At 43.8% G+C, this 22078-nt stretch overlaps 1 protein-coding gene and 1 long non-coding RNA gene across 4 annotated transcripts in view; one reads left to right on the top strand and one right to left on the bottom strand.

Moving 5' to 3' along the window:
• Spag1 (sperm associated antigen 1) overlaps nt 1–22078 on the bottom strand; it is a 63396-nt gene that overhangs the window by 23314 nt on the left and 18004 nt on the right. For both annotated transcript variants that reach the window (XM_052747620.1, XM_052747621.1), the window contains exons 4-10: nt 21888–22013; nt 15536–15600; nt 14085–14194; nt 13233–13338; nt 9806–9936; nt 7764–7870; nt 5242–5401 (exon numbers count right to left, since the gene is read on the bottom strand). In XM_052747620.1, the coding sequence (XP_052603580.1) occupies nt 5242–5401; nt 7764–7870; nt 9806–9936; nt 13233–13338; nt 14085–14194; nt 15536–15600; nt 21888–22013 (805 nt within the window). The remainder of the gene's footprint in view (nt 1–5241; nt 5402–7763; nt 7871–9805; nt 9937–13232; nt 13339–14084; nt 14195–15535; nt 15601–21887; nt 22014–22078) is intronic.
• Nucleotides 141–17119, top strand: LOC128116418 (uncharacterized). Of its 2 annotated transcripts, XR_008220443.1 has the most exons (4): nt 141–246; nt 2339–2469; nt 13624–13754; nt 15917–17119. It is a non-coding gene; the product is annotated as an uncharacterized LOC128116418 (long non-coding RNA). The 2 variants fall into 2 exon arrangements; XR_008220442.1 differs by lacking the exon at nt 141–246 and having other exon boundaries at nt 1310–2469.

The following is a 22078-nucleotide window of genomic DNA, read 5'->3' as shown; positions in this document are numbered from 1 at the left end:
CGGGAGGTGAGTGCATCCCCGGCCGCCGCGCGATCCAGCCCGGCCGGCCGGTGCGGCGGCGCCACCCCGCGGGCGGAGTCCCAGCTCCCCGCCGCCCCGAGTGGGCGTCCTGCCCGCCCGGCCCCAGGATCCCGAGGACCAGGTCCAGTGGCCATCTGCACAGATTAACTCCTTAACCGCTGAAGAGCAGGCGACTGAGAGCTGGTCTTTCAAAGCCATCTCCTTCACCAGACCACATCTGTACAGGTAGAGCTTGCACTCATTCATTCTCAATTTAGGAATGAATGAAGTCACTAGACCTTGATCCACAGAATGAGGACTCCGCCCAAGGTCAGGGAACTAGGAGAAAATGGTCATTTGAAAGATAACATCAAAGTGATTTTCAATTCATTTCAAAATGAATTCAGCAAAATCATAGAAAGTATTTAGGTTTTATGGGGCCCTAAAAATAGTAAACTTTCCATTCATAGCTGGATGTGGTGGCACATGCCTATAATCACAGCCCTTGGAGGATATGACAAATTCCAGGCCAGAATGGATGCATAAGGAGACCCTGTCTCAAAAAATAAAAACAAAACAGTGAATTTTCCATTCAGATGCCTTATTCAAAGTACAATTTTCTTTTAATTCAACTGCAAGTTTCAGGCATTAGTAACTTGATTCTAGTTTTAAATATGAAAATGATATGAATTTCAATTGTGGGTGTCTTATCAATATCTAAAGCAGAGTAGCTAAGTATGCCAAAGCAATGCTGAAAAAAGGTTTTTTGTTTGGTGGTTTTGGTTTTTTGGTTTTTTTTTTTGGTTTTTCGAGACAGGGTTTCTCTGTGTAGCTTTGCACCTTTCCTGGAACTCACTTGGTAGCCCAGGCTGGCCTCGAACTCACAGAGATCCACCTGGCTCTGCCTCCCGAGTGCTGGGATTAAAGGTGTGCACCACCACCGCCCAGCTGTTTGGTGTTTCCTTAAAGTTGGTGCATACCTTTAATGCAGGCAGGCAGACCTCTATAAAGCAGCCAGGGCTGCATATAGAGACTTTGTCTCAAACGAACAAAAACCATAAATACCCAAGTTCCCAAGTTTCCTCTTTTTAACAATTTCTAATCCAACTTTTCCTGGCTGTATTTTCCATCATCTGAGACAGCAGAGAAAACCACAGTTAGCTCATGAAACCCCACGTGACTGGTGACCAGTTCACAGGGAGACGCTAAAGACTAGAAAATGCAATTGCTCCCCCCCCACACACACCCCCCCCCCCCCCCCCCCCCCCCCGCTTCCTCCTCCTTTTTTTTTTTTTTTTTTCCAGACAGATTCTCATGCTATAGCCCAGGCTGGCCTGGTACTCATGACAACTCTCCTGCCTCAGCCTTCTGCGTATTAGAGATTATAGGAGTGAGCCACCATGTTCAAATACAAGTTTAAAAAAAAATTCAATTTGAATCACCAACCAAAAGAGGCTCATTATTATAATAAAAGAAAAGACTTTGTGTAATGGAAGTAAGTCATATGACTGGTACCTACTACTAAAGCCTCCCCCTGAATCGAGCTGTGTGATGTAAGCCCAAACTGGTATAAAAGGTGGATAGAAAGAGAAAAGGAAATGTGGGGAAGGAAGGAGGCTTGGCACCCATGCTGGCTGGGAATAAAAAAAAAAAAAATCACATGAACAAGGCTATGAGCCATGTTTATACTCAAAATATGTCTGAATTGTGGCCTGTGTATGGTGAGGATTCCTTGGACCCTTTTGACCCATTTTTATCTTCTCAGCCTGTAAACCCGGTTCAATGAACTTCATACAGTACCTTATACCCTCCTGTACTAAAGGAAAGTTCTTAACATAAATGGTATGCTAAAACCTTTCCCTTGACCCCCAAATCCTCTGAACAATGTACCCTCAAGGCCACTGAAGTTCTCTGTGGAGTGTGGGTAAGACCCTCGGACCGGAGCGTGTCTTCAGAAGCCAGTGTCACATTTGGGCTGGACACCATCCTTGTCTCAAGCTCCTCCCCCTCCTCCTTTGCCTTCCTAATTCCTGTGCTTACATCTATATTAAAACCCTTTCTTAATAAACCCAACTTCTGCCTCACACCGATAGGCCTAGGAAGTATTCCCGCTGTAAGTCAAGACTATCTGCTGTTCCTGAGGGGAGGCCAGTGAGGAGAGCCTCCGGCTGCACAGCTTACAGTGGAGCTCCGTGCCTCCTGCAGCTTTTGACTTGCCAGCAGAGATGGGGGAATGTAGCATTATTTCCACCCCTCTGTGTGGCATCCCCTCATGTCTGACCAAAATGACCACCAGATGTCTACCGGGGGTCAAGGCCTTTGCACACATCTTCATTAGCCCTCAGGCTCAGCAGTATCATCCCACTGTACAAGGGAAGGGTGAGAGACACAAAGGATCCACTCAAGGACAGAGAGGCCAGCACAGCTGCCATGTGACATGTCTGAACAACCTTCCACACCTCCGGAAAGGTAAGCAGAGGGGCCTGCCTGTGAGTCCTGCTGCTAGTGATGGGACAATGTTGGTGGGCTGTCAGGAGGCGGTGTCATAAACAGACAGAAAGATCATCAAAGTGGGTGGGTGCCATCACCGGACCCCGCCCCCGGGGCAGGGCGGGGAGGTCCCTGAGAAATACACCAGAAAGATAAGCCGAGAAGTCTCTTGTGGAGGTGGATGAGTGTCTAAGGAGACAGAACACGGACTGCCTCAGAAGCCAGGAGGATTCAGGACCAGAGGAGCCAGCCATAATCAACATGAGAAGAGGGATGGCTAGCAGCAAGGCCTCGGTGTGGTAGTGACCCAAGAAAATCGTAGTAAACACCATTGGTCTGTTTGAATGGCACACCAAAAGGATCACACACCGTGGCTAAGAGGGATGCAGCTAAAGAATGAAAGGTAGGGCTCGGGACGTGGCTCAGCGGTTAAGACCACTGGCTGCTCTTGCAGAGAGGTCCAGCACCCACACGGTAGTTCAGTCATCCATAACTCCATTTCCATGGGGATCTGACACCCCCTGAGAGCACCAGGTATGCGTGTGGTACACTTACACCTATGCAAATAAAACACTTGTAAACATAAAATAAATTTTAGAAAGAAGAAGAAAAGGGTATTTCAATATCAGAAAATCATTCGATCTCAAACCAGATATAGTGGTGCACGCCTAACATCCCGGCACTGGGAAGGCAGGGGTAGGAGATCTCAAGTTCCAGGCCAGCATGGTCTGCACATCGAGACCCTGTCTCAAAAGGAAAACAAACAAAAAGCTACGTTGTCTGTGCTTGCATTAGTATGAAACAAAAAGAATAGGCAAAACCATAGGAGACTAGTGATTGGAGGTGGGGCAGGCGGAGCCATGGATGAAGGAGTCACATGGCTTTGGTGGGTGATAAAAATGTCCCCAAATTAGACAGTGGCGAAAGTTGTCAAAAACACCAAAATCTGCCAAATTTGAAAATTATGTTCAAGAGCAGAGTGTGACTGTTTCTTAAACTGAAAGCCTTTCTTTCCAAATAAAGATACATAAGCAGAAAAGGAACGATCACGTGCATGTGTGCGTGTGTGTTTGTGTGATCTGTACGTGTATGGTGTGTGTGTGTGTGTGTGTATGTGTGTGTGTGGTTGTGTGTGTGTGATAAATGTAAGTTTGTGTGTATGTGTGTATATGCACATGTGTGGTTGCGTGTGTGTCTGTGATATATATGTGTCTGTGTCTCTGAGTCTGTGGGGTCTGTGTGTTTATGTTTTCCAGGTCTGTGTGTGTATGTGTGTGTGGTCTGTATCTGTGTGGTTTGTATGTGTGCAGTGTGTATATGTTGGTGTATATGTGTGTGTCTATGTCTCTATGTGTGTGTGTATCTTTGTGGTGTGTGGGGGTGTGGGGGTGTGGATGTGGTCTGCATGCGTGTGGTGAAAGTATTCTGTGTGTTTGTGTCTGTGGCTATATCAAAGCCAGGGCCTGCCTTATGTGTTCTCAGTAGATACTCAACCACGGAGCCTTACATCACTGATTAGATACCTGAATCTGGATGGTTATGGTATATTATTACTAAATAGATTCTTAAGATGCTTCTCTCTGATGGTCCCTGTGCCAAGTACCACAGAAGCAGTACTCCCCCACTACAGAGACAGAGAGAGAGAGACAGACAGACAGAGACAGAGACAGAGAGACAGAGAGAGAAACAGAGAGAGAGAGAGAGAGAGAGCCATTTCTGACCCATCATTCAGTGCCCTTCTGTGATAATGTACACACACACACACACACACACACACACACACACACACACACACGCACATACACACACACACACACACACACACACACACGTGTACACACACACACACACACACGTGCACACACATAAATAGTAATGGCAATAGAAGTTCCAGTTAAGATTAAAAAAAAAAAACAAAAAAAACCTCCACTTGGTTTTTCCCACTGGCAAACCAAAGAACTGTCCACCTTTAACAATTCCTTCAGAAATAAAGTTTTTTGTTTTTTTTTTTTTAAAAAAAAGCTATCGTTCAGTGAAGAAAAGTCTCAGGCACCATGGCATTTATCTGCAATCCCAAAAGTGGGAGGCAGAGGCAAGGCAGTCGGGAACTAAGGGCATCTGTACTGAGGAATGGAGGAGCAAGGGGTTTGGTGGCTCACGTCTGTAAGCCCAGCACTCAGGAGGCCGAAGTAGGAAGATTGCCATGAATCCAGGCCAGCCTGGGCTACGGAATAGAACTGTCTCAAAACAATACCAGCATAAACAAGAAAAAAGAAATAGAAGCTGGGTGGGCTGGGTGGGGTGGGAGGATGTCAGCTCACACCTTTAATCCCGGCACTCAGGAACCAGAGGCAGGCCGATCTCCAAATTCAAGGTCAACCTGGTCTACAGAGGGAGTTCCAGGACAGCCAGGGATATACAGAGAAACCCTGTCTCGAAAAACCACCAGAAAAAAAGACTGGCCAGCAAGATGCTCAGCTGGTAAGGGTGTGCATGGTACCAATCCCAGGACTCGGGTACAGCTGCCCTCTGCCCTCCATACATGTGCTCATGTGTCCCTCCCCAGCACACAAAATACACACATGTAAAAATAAATCTAAAAAGAAAAGCAGGGCTAAACTGGACTGTAGACTTTAAGGTAAAGCTAGAGCAGAGTTCGGGAAACTAACAATTTCTGTAGCAACAAAGACCCTCAAATAAGCTCATCATGGGAACAGCAGTTCATATAACCAGAAAGAAAAGATGTCTCACCCGTATCCACACCACCATCTTCACATTTATTTCCGGTTCCCTTTTCACTTTCATCTCCAGAGTTCTCGACTTCCTCAATAACCATCTTTTTCCCTTTGGCTTGGGGTTCAGAGGCAGGCTCTGGTTTCTTCAGATCCCTTTCAACCTCTGACAAGGTTTTCTGCAACATAATTAATTGTTTTTCTTTTAATAAAGAACACAATCATTCTTTTTTTCCCCAGAGACAGCCATGTTCCCACTGATAGGAGCCCCCCAAGAAGACCAAGCTACACAACTAACATGTGCAGAGTGCCCAGGTCAGTCCACACAGGCCCCCTGGTTGTTCGTTCAGTCTCTGTGAGCCCCGAGAGCCCAGGCCAGTGGATTCTGCCACAGACTTTTTTTTTTGGTAAGAATATGAAGCTACTTTAAAGTGAATAAACAAAAAAACTTTAAAACTCAGTCTAGCTTTCTTTTTACAACAATTTCATTGTTTTATCTGATTAAAATTACTTATGTCCACTATATAATAAGCAAATAAGTGATCAGTGAATAACAAAATAAATAAAGCAAAATGGGGCTTAAGAGACAGCTCAGTAGTTAAGAGCACTGGCTGCTCTTGCAGAGGACCTGGGTTCAATTCCCAGCACCCACATGGCGGCTCGCAACTGTCTGTAACTCCAGTTCTCGAAGCCCTGACGCCCTCTTCTGGCTTCTCAGGCACTAAGCATATGGTGCACAGACAAGATGCAAAACGCCCAATACATATAAAATATATTAAAGAAGGAAAAAAAGTCGCCCACACTCCTCCCATTCACTTAATAATACTGACATTTTCATGAGCTTCCAGGTGTTTCTGTGTGCACACACTCACAGAGGCAGGCAGTTTCTATAGATGAAGTACCCACACATGCTGTGAAGGAGTGGTCAAAGATCTGAGATATTTTAAGCCATTAAAAAGAAAAACGTGTATAGTAACTCCCCATTAAATGCTTAAAATTTATTTTATTTAGTTCTTGTGTGAGTGTATGCCACACACACGCTGGTGTCTGCGGAAGAGAGTGTCAATCCCCTACAGCTGGAGTTACAGGCCCTTGTAGGCTGCCTGATGTGCGTGCATGTGTGCATGCGTGTGTGTGTGTGTGTGTGTGTGTGTGTGTGTGTGTGTGTGTGTGCATATGTGTGTCTAGGGGGTTGGCATCCTAAAATTTGGATTCCTACTGAGTATGTAGCCCTCATATGGGTTACTCTGTATAACCAGTGTGGGACTTGGGAACTTGGGGAACTTGTCGACTGTGAGCGAAAGCCCCTCTTATCTGACTAAGATAGGGTGGCCCTCACAGGCTCATATTTGAATACCTGGTCCCTCATTGGTGGATCTGTTTTGGGCAGGATTAGGAGGTGTGGCCTTACTGGAGGAGGTGTGTCACTGGGGGTGAGCTTTGAGGATTCTATCTCCTTGTCTGCTGGTTGTGGGTAAATTGTAAGTGCTCTCTCTGCACACACTTTTAGTTCCAGCACTCAAAAGTCAGAGATAGGTGGATCTCTGAGTTCAAGGTCAACCTGGTCTACAAAGAGAGTTCCAGGACAGCCAGGGCTGTTAAACCCCCATCTTAAAAACAAACAAAAGCCACAAAACAAAGACGTAAGCTCTTAGCTACTGCTCCAGCACCATGCTTGCCTGTGTTACCCACCACGATGGTCATGGACTAACCCTCTGAAACTGTAAGCAAGCCCCCACTAAATGCTTCTTTTATAAGAATTGCCATGGTCGTGGTGTGTCTTCACAGCAATAGAGCAGTACAGACACTTTGCTGTACCACTAAAACCATCTCATTAATTTTCAAATAGCGTGAATTCTCCGAATTCCCTGGTGCTCCACGGCTACTCTTTAGGCCTCAGTTCAGCACTGCTGCCCTGAGCTGGTTCACTCACTCAGGGAGCAGCGCTGCCACGCCAGCCTTACCACGCTAACGACATTCTTCTGTGGCCTTGGTGCTCACTCATAACCCTATCTAAAACGTCTATGAACTGTGCATAATAAATTGAGATTATCTCAGAGAAAAGCACTGACTGCATCAGTATAGAAAAGAGAAAATATTTGTTATTCAGTGGTAGCTTTATATGTCTACATGGTTCCTTTCTTGTTACGCTGCTGTTTGGTGCTGACAGTGACTTACTGGGAGCTGAAGCCAGGTTCCTGGGCAGTGGCCCAGTCCCCACACAAGCTTCCCATAACAGTTTGCTTTCTTCCACTTCAAGTAGATGTCAATATGCTAAACCTACTCAACAAGACTGATACCATTTTAACATACACTCAGAAACAGCTGGATGTGATGGTGTACACACCCTTAATCCCAGCACTTGGGAGGCAGAGACAGGCAGATCTCTGTGAATTCACTGGCATTCTGGTCTCCCTAGGGAGCTCCAGGCCAGTCAGAGTCACATGGTGAAACCCTGTCTTAAACCTCCAAAATAAATAAAGAAAATCAGAAACAGAAAATTCCAGAATTAGGTTTTTAAAAACCATTCTCTAGCCTTACCTTGGCCAGATCATTATGAGGCTCCACACGCAGCACTTCCTTTAGATCTTCCCTGGCCTCCTGGAGCTTGTTTTGATGTTTGTACGTAGTAGCACGTCTCAGCAGAGCTGAAAAGATGCCAGCACAAATGCTCAACAGTTTAATGTATAGCATGATAGCTTCAACACAGTTTGCACAGGACGCTACGCTAGCAGGCAGAGCTTGAACCCCAGGTCCGTGTCGTGGAGCACATACAACATGACCCTGCTGTACACAGAAGGCTTTCATCGGGCATCAGCCCGCTTTTCACTTGAGACATTCATATATGCAAATTATGCTTTGGTCAAATCTACCCTCCCCTCTCCGATTCTTTGCCCATTCTCCCACCACTTTTCACTTTCAATTGCATGAGCTCTTTTCTTAAAACAAACCAAAAAACATACTGAGTCCACTCAGTGCTGCCTGAGTGAAGCATGAACAGTGTGGTGGTTTGAATGAGAGATGTCCCCCATGGGCCTCAGTCTCTGAACACTTGGTTCCAGCTGGTGGGGCTGTTTGGGGGAGTGTAGGAGGTGCAGGCTTCCTAGAGGAAGTTCTCTGGTGCCTGCAGTTAAAGCTGTGAGCTCTCAGCTGCCTGCTCCTTCTGCCACGCTTCCCTGCCATGACAGACTCTCCTCCTGGAACCATAAACCCCAAACACTCTCTCTTGAGTTGCCCTGGCCGTGGTGTTTCATCAGCAAAGAAAAGAACTCATGCGTGTGGCCTCTCAGAGGTCTGAAGAAAACTGACACTCCCTGGCAGCCTCACCAGACCTGCCAGCTCCTTGGCTCCCCCTTCCCAGCAGCAGCACTAGGAAGCTTTTCACGGAACAATACCACCTGACTTCTTCAATCATCCAGCTTCCAGTTCATCGTCTTCTGGAAATTTACAAGATTCCTTACAGAAATTTAGTAAGCACTGGTCGGGACAGGACAGAAAGAGCACATCAATGAACTCGACTGAGGCAGTTATTTTTGTTTGGTGGTAGTGGGAACGGTTGTTTTTGTTTGGCTTAATTTGGTTTAGCTTTTTGAGACAAGGTCTCATAGCACAGGCTGGTCTTGAACTCACCGTACAGCCAAGTACCTTTAAACGCTGGTCCGGTCCCCCTCTCTACCTTCCAAGTACTAGAATTACAGGCATTTTACCCAGTTCTGATAGCTATTTATAAAATGATCAGAGTTGGGTGTGGTGGTTGTGACAAAGGCCTAAATCCCAGCATTTCGGATGGTGAAGTTTGGGTCAGCCTGTCTCAAAACAATAAACTACACTAAAATTACCCAAAACTTAACTTAGCATGTGGAACCATGATGTAGTCCCAGTGATCACATTAGCTGGGGTCAGAAACTGAGCACTTTGGTAATTTGTGTCAGATTTTTTTTTGTAGGTTTCAATTTATAATTTTATAATCATTTAATGCTAACAATGTACCCTTATAGTCCTTTGGGCCATCATATGAAAGAATGCTGCATAGTCAAACAGTATCGAGAAAAAAATCAGGCTTAATAATTCTGAAATGTAAGAAAGGATGTACCAGATGTATTTTAATACACTATCGTAACAAACAATTAGAAATAAGTAAAGTTCTCTTGTTATATAACTTAGAATGAGCCATGAAAACCTAAAGGATAAATCATTTTGTAAAATATTTAATCAAACTTTATTATTGTGTATTGCCATTGTTATTTGGGTCTCTAAACTAAACTCCCATGAAGAAATAGTCATGATAGAATTATTTTTGTAATTATTTTTCTAATTTTTAAATTTTTTGTAATTATTAATTTTAGAATAATTTGAGTTATCAGGGAGTTGTAAAGCTAGTATAGGTTCTCAGAAACCTCCAGAAGCTTCCTCTAATGTGAACATTTTACCGTCTCTCGATTGGCTACCACAATTCAAAGAATGAAGGACTTAAATTCCAATCAAATTCATTGAAAGTAATGTTCCCAGGGTTTCCATATAGAAAGATAGAAAGCTGAGACTCCTGGACTGTGAGACAAGCTGCTCACTCACTGTGTGCTCACCTTTTACGTTTCCGGGCTCCAGCTCCAAGGCCTTTTCACAGTCCTGGAGCGCGCTGCTCCACCGCTGTAATTTGATTTCCGCCTGAGCTCGGTTGTTATAGGCGGACACGGTGGGAAGGGCTGATAAGCTCCTACAAGAGAAGCACAGATTGGCAATAGCGAGGCCAAAGACAGAGAAACTCAGCTAAAGTTATGCTGTGGTTAGAATATGAAATGTCCTCACAGGCCGGAGGCATAGGTGGTGACTGGTTCTGGAAATATCAGGAGGCTAGGCCTAGCTGAAGAAAGTAATTACTGGGACTGTGTCCATGGGCTTCTCACCCTGCACCCCCAGTGCATGGGTGTCCCCATCCCCGCCCCCCTCCCACAACCCACCATCAAGTAAATATCTTATTCCCACACCAAGATGTTCAGCCTCCCTTCAGAGCCAAGGTAACAGAGCCAGCCAAACCACCAAGCATGGGTTCAACCCTCATGAGCCAAAATAAAGATTTCCCTCCTTGAAGTTATAGTTCTCAGGTATTTAGGTGACAGCTATGTAAAAGGAACAGGTAAAAATTGTAAGTAAAATAAATATATGCTGTATAAAGGCTGAACTGTGTCCCTTAAAAGTTTATATGTTGGGCTGGAGAGATGGCTCAGAGGTTAAGAGCACTGTTTGTTCTTCCAGAGGTCCTGAGTTCAATTCCCAGCAACCACATGGTGGCTCACAACCATCTGTAATGAGATCTGGCACCCTCTTCTGGCCTGCAGGGATATGTGCAGACAGAACACTGTATATATAATAAATAAATAAATCTTTTTAAAAAAAAAAAAAAGTTTATATGTTGAAATCCTAAACCCACAGTGTCTCAGGCTATGAGTACATTTGGACGGAGGCTTTGGAGAGATAATTAAGCCAAGGATGGAGCTCAGAGCGCTGGCCTCGGTCCACCCCCCGCACCACCTTCACTGTGATGAATCAACTTAATGCAGAAAGGCTTCTTTTGGCTCACAGTTCAAATACAGACCATCATGGTGGGGAAATCATCACATGCACAAGCAGGTCAAGGAGAAAAAGATGAATGTGTACCACTGCGAAACATCATTTCTCCACTTACACAGTCCAGGATCCTTGGCAGGGAATGGCAGCCCCACAGTGGCACATTGGGCGGGTTGTCCCAACTCAGCATAATCAAAATAATAATCCCTCACAGGCAGCCCAGGGACCCAGCCCCCAGATTCTGCCAAGGTTACAAATAATACCAGTCGTTACCAGCACCACCATCAAAAGGGTTTAAAAAAAGATAATTAAGTTAATATGAGGTCCTTAGTGTGGACTTGAGTCTAACAAAACTGATACCTTTATGAAAAGAGATTGGAACCAGATAGAGTGACAGGCACACCATGTGAGCAAAGAGAAGAAGACAGACACCTGCCAGCCTAGGACAGGGGCCTCTGAAGAAACCAATCCTGCCTTCACCTTGAGTTAGTTTAGACTTCCAGCCTTCAGGACTGTTAGACTTGTTCAGGCCACTAGGTCTGTGGTATTTGGGGACGGCAGTCCTAGCTAAATAATACAACCTATGTCACTGAAAGTGCTGAGACACAGTCCCTCCTCTCAGGGGACTCCAGCTTGTGTCAAGTTGACATAAAACGATATAGCACACCTACTGCAGGCACTCAGTATCCTACACACGTAGCTCGTGTCCCAAGGCTACTGCTCTGCCCGTTTGGAAGAGGAGAAAACATGCCACGGAAAACCTCAGGTATGCCTATTAATAATAATAATAAATGTTATTATAAAATAATAATAAAAACAGACAGGAGTCATGCCTAGAGAGTCAGCTTGCTGTCTCCAGTAACTGTCTAGTCCTCATAGTACCACTGAGGGTGGCATGCTTAGAGCTTTATCACCTTGAGGAAACAAGGCACGAGATGTAAGGCTAGATGGCAGCAGACCTCAGTTCCCTGGTCCATCAGACCATACTGCTTAAATTCTTCAACTAGCTGACCCCGTACCAAAGAAGGTAAGGAAAATGTCACCCCCTGTAACGGCCAGGAGACTCTCCACTAGAGAAAATCCACAACAAGAAAACAAACAAACAAAGCCTCAATCAAACATTTCACTATTAGGATAAGAATTTATACTGTATCAAGCTGATAATAGAAAAATAAATTAATTAATTAAAAATAGGACAAATACTATAGAATTGTATTACATGAAATATATAGAATATACAAATTCATAGAGACAGAAAGATTAGACGTTATCTCAAGATGGAGAAGAAAGAAATATAGAGCAATTATTTCCTAAGTACAAAATCTCTGTTTTGTGTGATGGAAAAGCCCCACAAATGGACAGTAGTATCAGGACATAATATCATGAATGTAATAAATCAATACAATTAATGTAATTAATGAATATCATAAATATAGTTATTGAATGAATAATTCGAATGTAATCAATGAATACCACAAATGTAATTAATATGAGTGTAATTAATGAATATCATGAATGTAATTTTTTTTAAAAAAGTTCAAATAAATAAATAAATAAACAACAAAAAAGAAAACAAACAAACCAACAGCTGGGTGAGATGGTGGGCACATGTAAGCCCAGAACCTGAAACATGGAAGCAGGAGGATCAGAGGTTCAGGGCCAACCTGGGCTCATAAGACTATCAGCAAAAGGAGCGGGGGAGAGGGAGGGAGGGTGAATGTGGGTGTCAGGTGGATGTCCACCTGACTAAATATGGGGGGCTGTACTAATGAACAGTCCACGAGGAGCCTGTCTACAGTCTCTACTGAAAACCTGCTGTGAGACAAGCAATGAGGGACAAGGGCATAAAGGACTAAGCCAATGGGCTCTGCCCTGGGAGCTTACGGGGCCTCAGTCCCAGACCATACCAGTGGGAACTGTACCTTTGAGAAGAGCTACCAAGGACAGTGAGCTGCCCCCAGAGCCAGCTAACCAGGGGACGGCTAACCAGGGGACGGCATGCTGCGTTACAGAGTAGGGACCTAACGTGGCTGGAGGTCAGGGAAGATGCCTCTAGGAAGTCAAAGCGTGGGCTAAGTCCTAGAAGATAATGAGGGGAGGGAAACATCCACAGAGGAGAATCCACGATGTCACAAGTACAATATCCAAAGTGATTCCAACATAGACTATTCAGTTTATTTATGTGGTTTCAACAATTAAAACATCACTTTAATTTTACACGTATGGGTGCTTTGCCTGCATATATGTCGGAGACCACATGTGTGCCAGTACCCACTTGGATGATTCCCAGCACTGGAGTCACAGCAGGTTGTTAGTAGCCACGGGGATACAAGGAATTGAACCTGGGTCCTCTGGAAGAGGAGCCAAGTCCTCTTAACCACTGAGCCATCGCTCCAGCCCCTAAGGTAGCAAAAGAAAGCCACAGTGAAATGAAAACCTACTTGCCTGGTGTAATACATCACAGCCTCTTCATAATCCCCTGCGTAGAAGGCCTCATTTCCTTTCCCCTTTTCACGACTGGCAAGAAAACTCTTCTCCTTCTCAGTCAGACCTAGAAACAAACACATATGAAAACATACCCAAAGACAACTCCTTTAAAAGCTTTTGCTTAAGGGCGGTCCTGGAAATAGAACCTAAGGACTCAGGTATGTCCAACAAGCACTCTACCATTGAGCTACATTCCCACACCCCAAGAATACTTATTCTAACTGAAGCAGAAAGCCATAGATTAAACAAAACAAAAGATTTCCTGGGTGTAGGGCTATTTCTTCTTCTCTAATCACTCCCAGTCTTTGGAGGGTTAGTTTTCTTACAACTAGTTTGCTTTACTTTAAAGGTTATGTATGGACTTCAGACAGAAGATGGTCTCACTTCTTCTGTTGATGCAAAAGAAAAACATGAGAAGTTTTAAAGGAAGAGGATTGAAAATAGGAAATGGAAAACAAAAGAATATTCTGAGGAAAATAGGTTTGTATGCAAACATTATTATGGCCAGGCACAGTGGTACACAACTGTAATCCCAGCACTTGGATAAAAGAGGCAGAAAGATCAGAAGGCCAAGGTCATCACTGGCTACATGTGGAGTTCAAGGCCAAGCTGGGCTACATGAGACCCTGTCTCAAACAAAATTGAGTAATTAAAGACAGAAATAAGTTTGTTAGGAGTGGTCAACTCTGGCCAAAAATCTACAAACTTTAGTGGAAGTCAACAGTGCTCAAAGGTGATGTTTCCTAGGCTGACAAGTCCTTATCGTAATTAAAAGGTTGGAAAAGGACAACTCCCGTTTTCTCTCATTACCTGCTGTGTCTATTTTTGTCTCAATTTTAGACAAATGAGCCCTGTTGTTTACTATAGCCTTTTCTTTGTAATCTTCATCAATTTTTGAACATTCTTTTTCCACATCAAATCTGAAAGAACAACCAAAATGAGGAAAAAATGAACAGCATGCTACAATAAGAAAGAAGACTCACTCCTGTATCTGAAGATGAAACGCTTGGGACAGACTTTGTATTGGAGTTGAGATTTGCTGGGTTTGTTTTGTTTGTTTGTTTGTGGTTTTTGTTTGCTTGTTTTTCCAGACAGGGTTCACTGTGTAGCCCTGTCCTGGAACCCATTCTGCAGACCAAGCTGGCCTTGAACTCAGAGATCTGCCTGCTTCTGCCTTCTGAGTGCTGGGATTAAATGTGTGCTAGCAAATATCTGCATATACCACATGAGGTCTGTGGGGAATCCACAAGTTCAAATACGACACTCATGCCTGCTTCACATACAAGTAACCTAAGCATAGTTTCATATAATACTTTAACTAATTTTCTGAAGTTTCATGGGTGGAATTATCCACCGGCAGTGTAAGAGTTTCAGATTTGGGGACATGTGGATTTTGATTTTTGTGTTACAATGTCAACTTGTACTGTGTCCATGCTCTTATGCAGAATGTTCCTCAGAGGTTTGCCCTCAACTCGTCTGCATTCCTTCTTAAGATAAGCAATTGCTGACACAGTGGCACCACTCATAATCCCAGTGCTGGGAGGCAGAGGCAGGTGGATCTCTGAGAGTTCAAGACCAGCCTGGTTTACAGAGTGAGTTCCAGGACAGCCAGGGTTGCACAGAGAAACCCTGTCTTAAAAAGAAAAAAAAAAACAAACAAACAACAACAAAGCCAACATCAAACTTAAATCTAATCTGTTTTGTGGTTGGTTTTATAATTAAAAGGACACAGAAAAGGTATTATTTTTTTAATTTATCTTTTTATTGTATGTGCATTGGTGTTTTGCCTACGTGTAGGTCCGTGTGAGGGTGTCAGATGCCCTGGAGCCTGAGTTATAAACAGTTGCGAACTGCTATGTGGGTGCTGGGAATTGAACCTGGGTCCTTTGGAAGAGCAGTCAGTGCTCTTAACCTCTGAGCCATCTCTCTAGCCCCAAGAAAAGATATTATTAATGAAAAAAAAAGAAATTAAAAGTGCTTAGACTAGCCAAGTGTGGCAATACATGCTTGTTATTATTGAAACTGGAAGACTGAGGCAGGGGACTTCTGAGTTTGAGGCCAGCCTGAGTCACATGGTGAGAGACCCTGTCTCAAAAGAAACAAGAATGGGGGGGTGGGTAGGAAGTATTTGGTAAAATGGTAACTTTATTAAAGTAATTTGATACACTTGATTTATCAGGTTTATGATATTTTAAATTATAGAATCTAATGGTAGACAATTTTTCAGAGACAAATTTTAAATTAAGAAATATGAAACATACTTATCCCACTCTGCATAAGCCCTTGGAATTTTCGTCTTAACTGGATTACTTCTAGAAGATGTTTCCTGAAAGAATAACATCACACTTCGTGAGATACTTCCAGTGAGACCCCCAGGGTTTATTAGGAGTGCACTGTGAACCATGGGAGTAAGACATACAAATGCAGTGGACCCAAACAACAAGTCCTCTTGAGGTCAAACAACTCCACTATCACCACATAGTAAAATACTGAGGTAAGAGACAGGATTTCAAATTTGTAGTTAATCCTGAGGACAGTCTCACAGGTTTTTAGGACATATATAATATTTGAAAACTCACGTGTGAGCATTAAATTTAAATTTCTTAAAATGAAAATAACACTGAATTCCTTCACTCTTTCAGAGCCGAGGCATTTAGAGAAACAAGAAAAGCGATTTCGCGATATTGGTCAGGGCTCTTTTGTGTGTCCTGACAGACAACAAACAAACAAAACCAAAGCGGGTCACAGCCAAACCGAGGATGCCGCTGGACGCCGGGGCTGCCGCTGAAGGCTTGCCATCTCTTCTCCAGCCTCTGCTCTTCCCGACATGCTGCACTCCCTGCCTGCTGAGCTTATCCCACTGATGACTACGTGCTTTCTCCATGTAGCAGAAGATATGGGCACCGAAGTCTAGGTTTATAACCACCAAGGCCTCATCGGAGAGAGCAAAAGAGCAGCCCTCCCCCTTCCATCCCTCAGAGAAACTACAGGAAAGGGCTCCAAGGAGCTGTTCAGGGGCAAAGTGGCCCAAACTAGGTCCCAGACCCATTGCTGATGATGGGGAAGCAGGCAGGTTCTGCACCAGGAGCAAAGCACAATAGGCTGAGGTGACGTGATCTCCTGGAACACACCACACGGTGCTACCAGAGGAGTGTACCAGGAGAGGGGAGCTGTGAAGAAGAAGGGAGACACCAGATTCAGCTGTTAGCCGAGGATGGCCAGCAATACCAGCAGCCGGAAGAGCAAGGAGGGATCCTCCCCTCCAGGTTTCAGAAGCATGCCTGCCAATGCCCTGGCCGTAGACTTCCACCCTCTGGAACTGTAAAACACATTCTTGTAGATGTAACCAACCGTCTTATTAAATAAGAAACACAGAACCAATGCAAAGAAGAAAGCCAAGAGGTCAGAGCTAAGAACAAAAACCTTACCCTTCCTCCTGCGATAGTCCTACTTCTTTGAAAGAGAGCTACTTCCTGTGTTAAAGTCTTTATATAGACTTTCTGTTCTGCCTTCTCATTGGTTGTAAACCCAACCACATGACCGCCTTGTCACTGCCTGTCTGTATAGACCTCCAGGTCTTCTATGGTTGGTATTGAGATTAAAGGCATGTGTATCCAATGCTGGCTGCATCCCTGAACACATAGAGACTTACCTAGCTCTGCCTACCAAATGCTGGGATTACAAGCATACGCCACCACCACCCGGCTTTCCTATGGCTTGCTAATAGCTCTGACCCCTGGGGCAACTTTATTTATTAACATACAAATAACATTTTAATACAAATAAAATATCACCATACGTTCTTTTGTTTTAAGCCAACCAGTTTGTTAGAGACTAAAACAAGTGGTGCAACCCTCGCCTTGGAGGAGGTGGGAATGGGGGGTGGGTTGGGGGGGAGGCTTGGGGGTGGGAGGAGGGAGGAGAGGGGAACTGAGGTTGATATGTAAAATGAATAGAAAACTGGATGTGAGCTTCAAAGCAAATGGATGAGTCAGGCTGACACAAGAGCTTTCTCTTGATCAACTAAAAGAATGATGCTGTTGGGAAGCAGGGAACTGTGTGGTGAACCTTAGAGAGGACGGTAATGAGAGCAACGTTTTTTATGAAAATATTCATATTTTTCACTTTATTATACTTATTAAACTCTTTTTAAATCATCTGGAAGGTAACAAGCCATTGTCTGTGAATGAATAGAAGAAACAGAACTTTCTCACACTCTACAGGTATATCACTGAAATGGATTCTGATTACTTTTCCTGTCCTAACTGCCATTACCTGCTCATATCATCCTTGCTTCTAATTTGAGTTTCTAGGAGTTAATGAAATCACCTAGATCTTAGCAGTCCTAGCAATCCAGTTAACATTTAAGGCAGCCCATGCAGCATCTCTAAATAAAGCCATCTGAATGATTCTCATCTCATTCATTATCAAAGAAAAAGTCTATATGGAAAATCAGTACCTTTTTGTTGTATCAAAGTTCATATGTATCTTATCATAGAGTTGTTTAATATAATTTTTGAGGAAGCATTAAAAATGAATACTCAAAGGAAAAAAATGAATAGAAAATCTCTTAATTAAAAAAAAAAAGGCTGTAGAGACAGACACTGGAGTACTAGGGCTGGAACGATGGCTCAACAGATAAGAACACTGGCAACTCTTGCTGAGGACCCAAGTTCAGTTCCCAGCTCCTGCTTGGTGGCTCGCAGCACTAGTAACTCCAGTTCCAGAGGCTCTTACATCCTCTTCTGACCTCCTTGGGCAACATGCACGTGTATTGTGCACATATTCACATGTAGGTAAAACACATATAAAATAAATAAATCTAAAAAATTTTTCAGAGAAAGAAACTGCGGGTACTCAAATTCTTATGTGGTTCTTCAACATCCCCATGTGAAATATATATTCCGTTTCAAGAATAAAAATACATTGTGCGTGTGTGTGTGTGTGTGTGTGTGTGTGTGTGTGTGTGTGTGTGTACAACTCTCAAGAGCTGGCTCTTTCTTGGTTGGAGAGATGCCTCTGAGGTTAAGAGCACTTGTGATTCTTCCCAAACCCCTGAGTTCGGTTCCCAGCACCCACCCAGAGGCTAACTCGGGTTCCGGGGATTTGATGCTTTCTTTGGACTTCTGCAGGCACCAGGCATGCATATGGTGCACGTGCAGGCAAACATAAATTAAATTAAATTTAATTAAAAAAAAATCTCTCTTTCCACCATGTGGGTCCCTGGAATTGAACTCAGGTCATCAGACTCGGAGGCAGGTACTTTACCAGCCGAGCTATCTTGCTGGCCCACAGTACTTTTGTTGAGATGCATAATAAAACTGTATTTCCTGCTCAGTGCAAGGCTTTCTGCATACTTCTCAGCTTTTCACACACAACAGTAAAATCACAGGCAGTGCTGGTGCACGCCTTTGATCCCAAGACTCAGGAGGCAGAGGCAGGGGGATCTCTGAGTTCAAGGCCAGCCTGGTCTACAAAGTGAGTTCCAGGACAGCCAGGGCTACACAGAGAAACTCTGTCTCAAAAAACCCAAAAAATAAAACAACAACAACAAAACCCAAAACAAAAAAACAAAACAAAACTAAAAGTACATGTCCTTAGGGTTTCATATTTAACAAAACAATTTACTGTTGTCCCAAAGGTGTCACCATATTCAACTGGTCGTTTTATTCACCAGGTGTACTGGTACCCTGCCTTGATTCAAGCTAAGCCACAGCAGTTTTATTCTCAATGCCAACGTCAAGACAGTGGGAAAGCTGAGGCACTAATACTATTCTTTCAGACAGCACTGCTGGATGTGGTGGTACACACCTAAAATCCCAGCTACTCAAGAGGTTGAGGCAGAGGGATCACTTGGATGAAAGAATTCCAGGCCAGCCTGGGCAATATAGCATAACTCTATATCAAAGGAAAACAAAGGAATACAGCATTGACCTTGGGATTCCCTGGAATCCAAGCTGAGAATCACTGTGCTGCTCATCTGTCTACACCAGTGGATTATAAGCTGCTATAGAATAATCATTCTGCACACTGTGTAAATTACACTATGATTGGTTTAATAAAGAAGCTGACTGGCCAATAATAGCTGGACAGGATAACGTTAGGCAGAAGGGCCAGACTAAGGACACTGGGTAAAGAAGGGCAGAGTCAGAGGTGTTGCCAGCAAGACACGAAGAGGAAACAGGAGGTGCAAGATGAAAGACAGGTAATGCCATGTGGCAGAATGTAGATTAATATAAGTGGGTTAAGTTAAGTTGTAAGAACTAGTTAGTAATAAGACTGAGCTATTGGCTGAGCATTTGTAGTTAATATTAAGTCTCCATCTCGGTTATTTGGGAACTGGCAGGCAGGAAAGAAAAGTCCATCTATAAAAAGCTCTTTAGAGGACGGGTCAAGGGCTACAGAGATGTCTCTCTGGCACATTGGCTGCTCTTCCAGAAGACCCAGGTTTGAGTCCCAGCACCCACATGGCAGCTCACAACTGTTTGTAACTCCAGTTCTAGGAGATCTGACACCCTCTTCTGCCCTCTATAGGCACTGCATGCATACAGTATGCAAGCAAAAGACACATACACATAAAATAAAAATAAATAATATACAATATGCAAGCAAAAGTCACATACACATAAAATAAAATAAATAATATACAGTACGCAAGCAAAAGACACATACACATAAAATAAAAATAAATAATATACAGTATGCAAGCAAAAATCACATACACATAAAATAAAATAAATAATATACAGTATGCAAGCAAAAGACACATACACATAAAATAAAATAAATAATATACAGTATGCAAGCAAAAGACACATACACATAAAATAAAATAAATAATAAATCTTTAAAAAAAATAAAGCTGAGTGGTGATGGTGCACACCTTTAATCCCAGCATTCAGGAGGCAGAAGCAGGTGGATCTCTGTGTGTTCCAGGCTAGCCTGGTCTACAGAGCGAGTTCTAGGACAGCCAGGGCCACACAAAGAAACCCTGGTCTCAAAAAAACAAAAAACAAAAACACCTAAAAATAAATAAATAAACAAACAAAAATCAAGGCCAGGTCAAGTATTCTATGTTGTTATGGTTTAGGGCACAGACTTAGCCCACAGTGCTCCATTAGTAACTCAGCATTCATTGGTTACAGACCGCAGCATCCCCCACTACCTGTGTAACCCCTAACGAGGAGCAAAGAGGTCTAGGAAGGTAAATTATCAGAGAACAGAGTGATGGAACGTGATCTGGAAATACAACTGAAGAGTCTAGAAAAATTGAGGGGCCAGTTAGATGGCTCAGTGGGAAAATGTGCTTGCTGCCAAGCCTAAAGATCTAAGCTCAGTCTCCCGAATCTATAAGGTAGAAGGAAAGAACCCACCCTGCCAGATCTGACCTGCACACGCATACTGTGGCATAAGCATGTCCCCAAACGTGTGTGTGTGTGTGTGTGTGTGTGTGTGTGTGTGTGTGTGTGTGTGTGTATACAAGATAAAAGATAAATAGCCAGGCATGGTGGTGCACACCTTTAATCCCAGCACTTGGGAGGCAGAGGCAGGCAGATTGCCTGTGAATTTAAGAACAGCCTGGTCTATATAGTAAGGTCCAGGCCGGTCAGGGCTACATAGGAAGACAATCATCAAAAAAAAAATAAATAAAACAAAATAATAAATAAATGTAAGTTAACAATAACAAAACACAAGAATAACAGGAACACAAAATGGAAAGAAAGCCTTGGGTAGTCATCCTGTCAGAAATAGCAAGGTGATCGGGTGTTAAAAGTCTAGATTTGACTTTAAGTGGACAAGAGGGACTTGGACTTCCAACAGATCCTTTCTTTGTGACCCTTGAGTCAAAAAGGGGTGATTTGCAAGACCAAATAGGGACCACCTACAAAAGAACGGAAACCGAGAAGACACGCACTAAGGCGCGAAGGGCCATCTCCACGTGCTTAAACTGTGTGTGCTACTGCACATGGGCAGTCAGCTGACTTACACGGTGACAGTCACTGACCTCTACCAGACGGGCACAAGTGTTCTCTGAAAGTCCCAAACACTGAGCCACATCTCTCATGCTCTTAAAAACTGGCCAGAGTAGCAAAGGGAAAAGATGAAAGCTGTTGACCCCAAAACGCAAGCCTTGAGAAAAGGTAGATTTGTTTCCATCACCAAACGATCAGATCTAGTTACACAAGAGGGCAGCCGGGCCTGATGGCACAAGCCTGTAATCTCAGCTATTTGGGAAGATAAGGAAGGAGGGTCACAAATTCAAAGCCAGCCCAGAACACCGAGGGAGACACTGTCTCAAAATAAAAAGTCAAAGAGGTGCAGAGCCACAGCTCAGGGGTACAGTCCTCGCCGAGTGTGAGGTCCCAAGTAAACTCTAGTACCACACCAAAAATAAAAAAGAGAGAGAGAGAGAAGAGAAAGGGGGAGGGAAGGAATGAGAGGAAAAGAGAGGAGGAGAAGAGGAGTAACCAGGAGTTACCAGAAGAGGGAAACCCTACACACTTACATCACAGTGGTTTACTCTGACCAGACAGGGATATAGGTCCCTGTAAGCCACAGCCACCACCCTTGTCCCCATCAACACCCCCCATCCCACAAACCAGAAGGGCCTACCTTGCCACTGTGAGGGCAGCTGTCGGAGCCACGAACTGGAGGCAAATGATCTTCCACTCCTGGTTGTGTTTCGGGGTCATGGAAGTACCTTGTGTTTTCCTCTCTTTTGATTTCCGACACCCAACTCTGAGAAGGATGGAGCAGAAGGTAACTGTAGAGTTTGAAGTTTGACCACGCATTAGGAAGGACTG

Source organism: Peromyscus californicus, unplaced genomic scaffold (genome assembly GCF_007827085.1).
Source record: "Peromyscus californicus insignis strain IS unplaced genomic scaffold, ASM782708v3 Scaffold_20__1_contigs__length_68692818, whole genome shotgun sequence".
Classification (NCBI taxonomy): Eukaryota; Metazoa; Chordata; class Mammalia; order Rodentia; family Cricetidae; genus Peromyscus; species Peromyscus californicus.
Note: the sequence above shows the minus strand (reverse complement) of the source record. Positions and strands in the feature narration are given on the sequence as shown.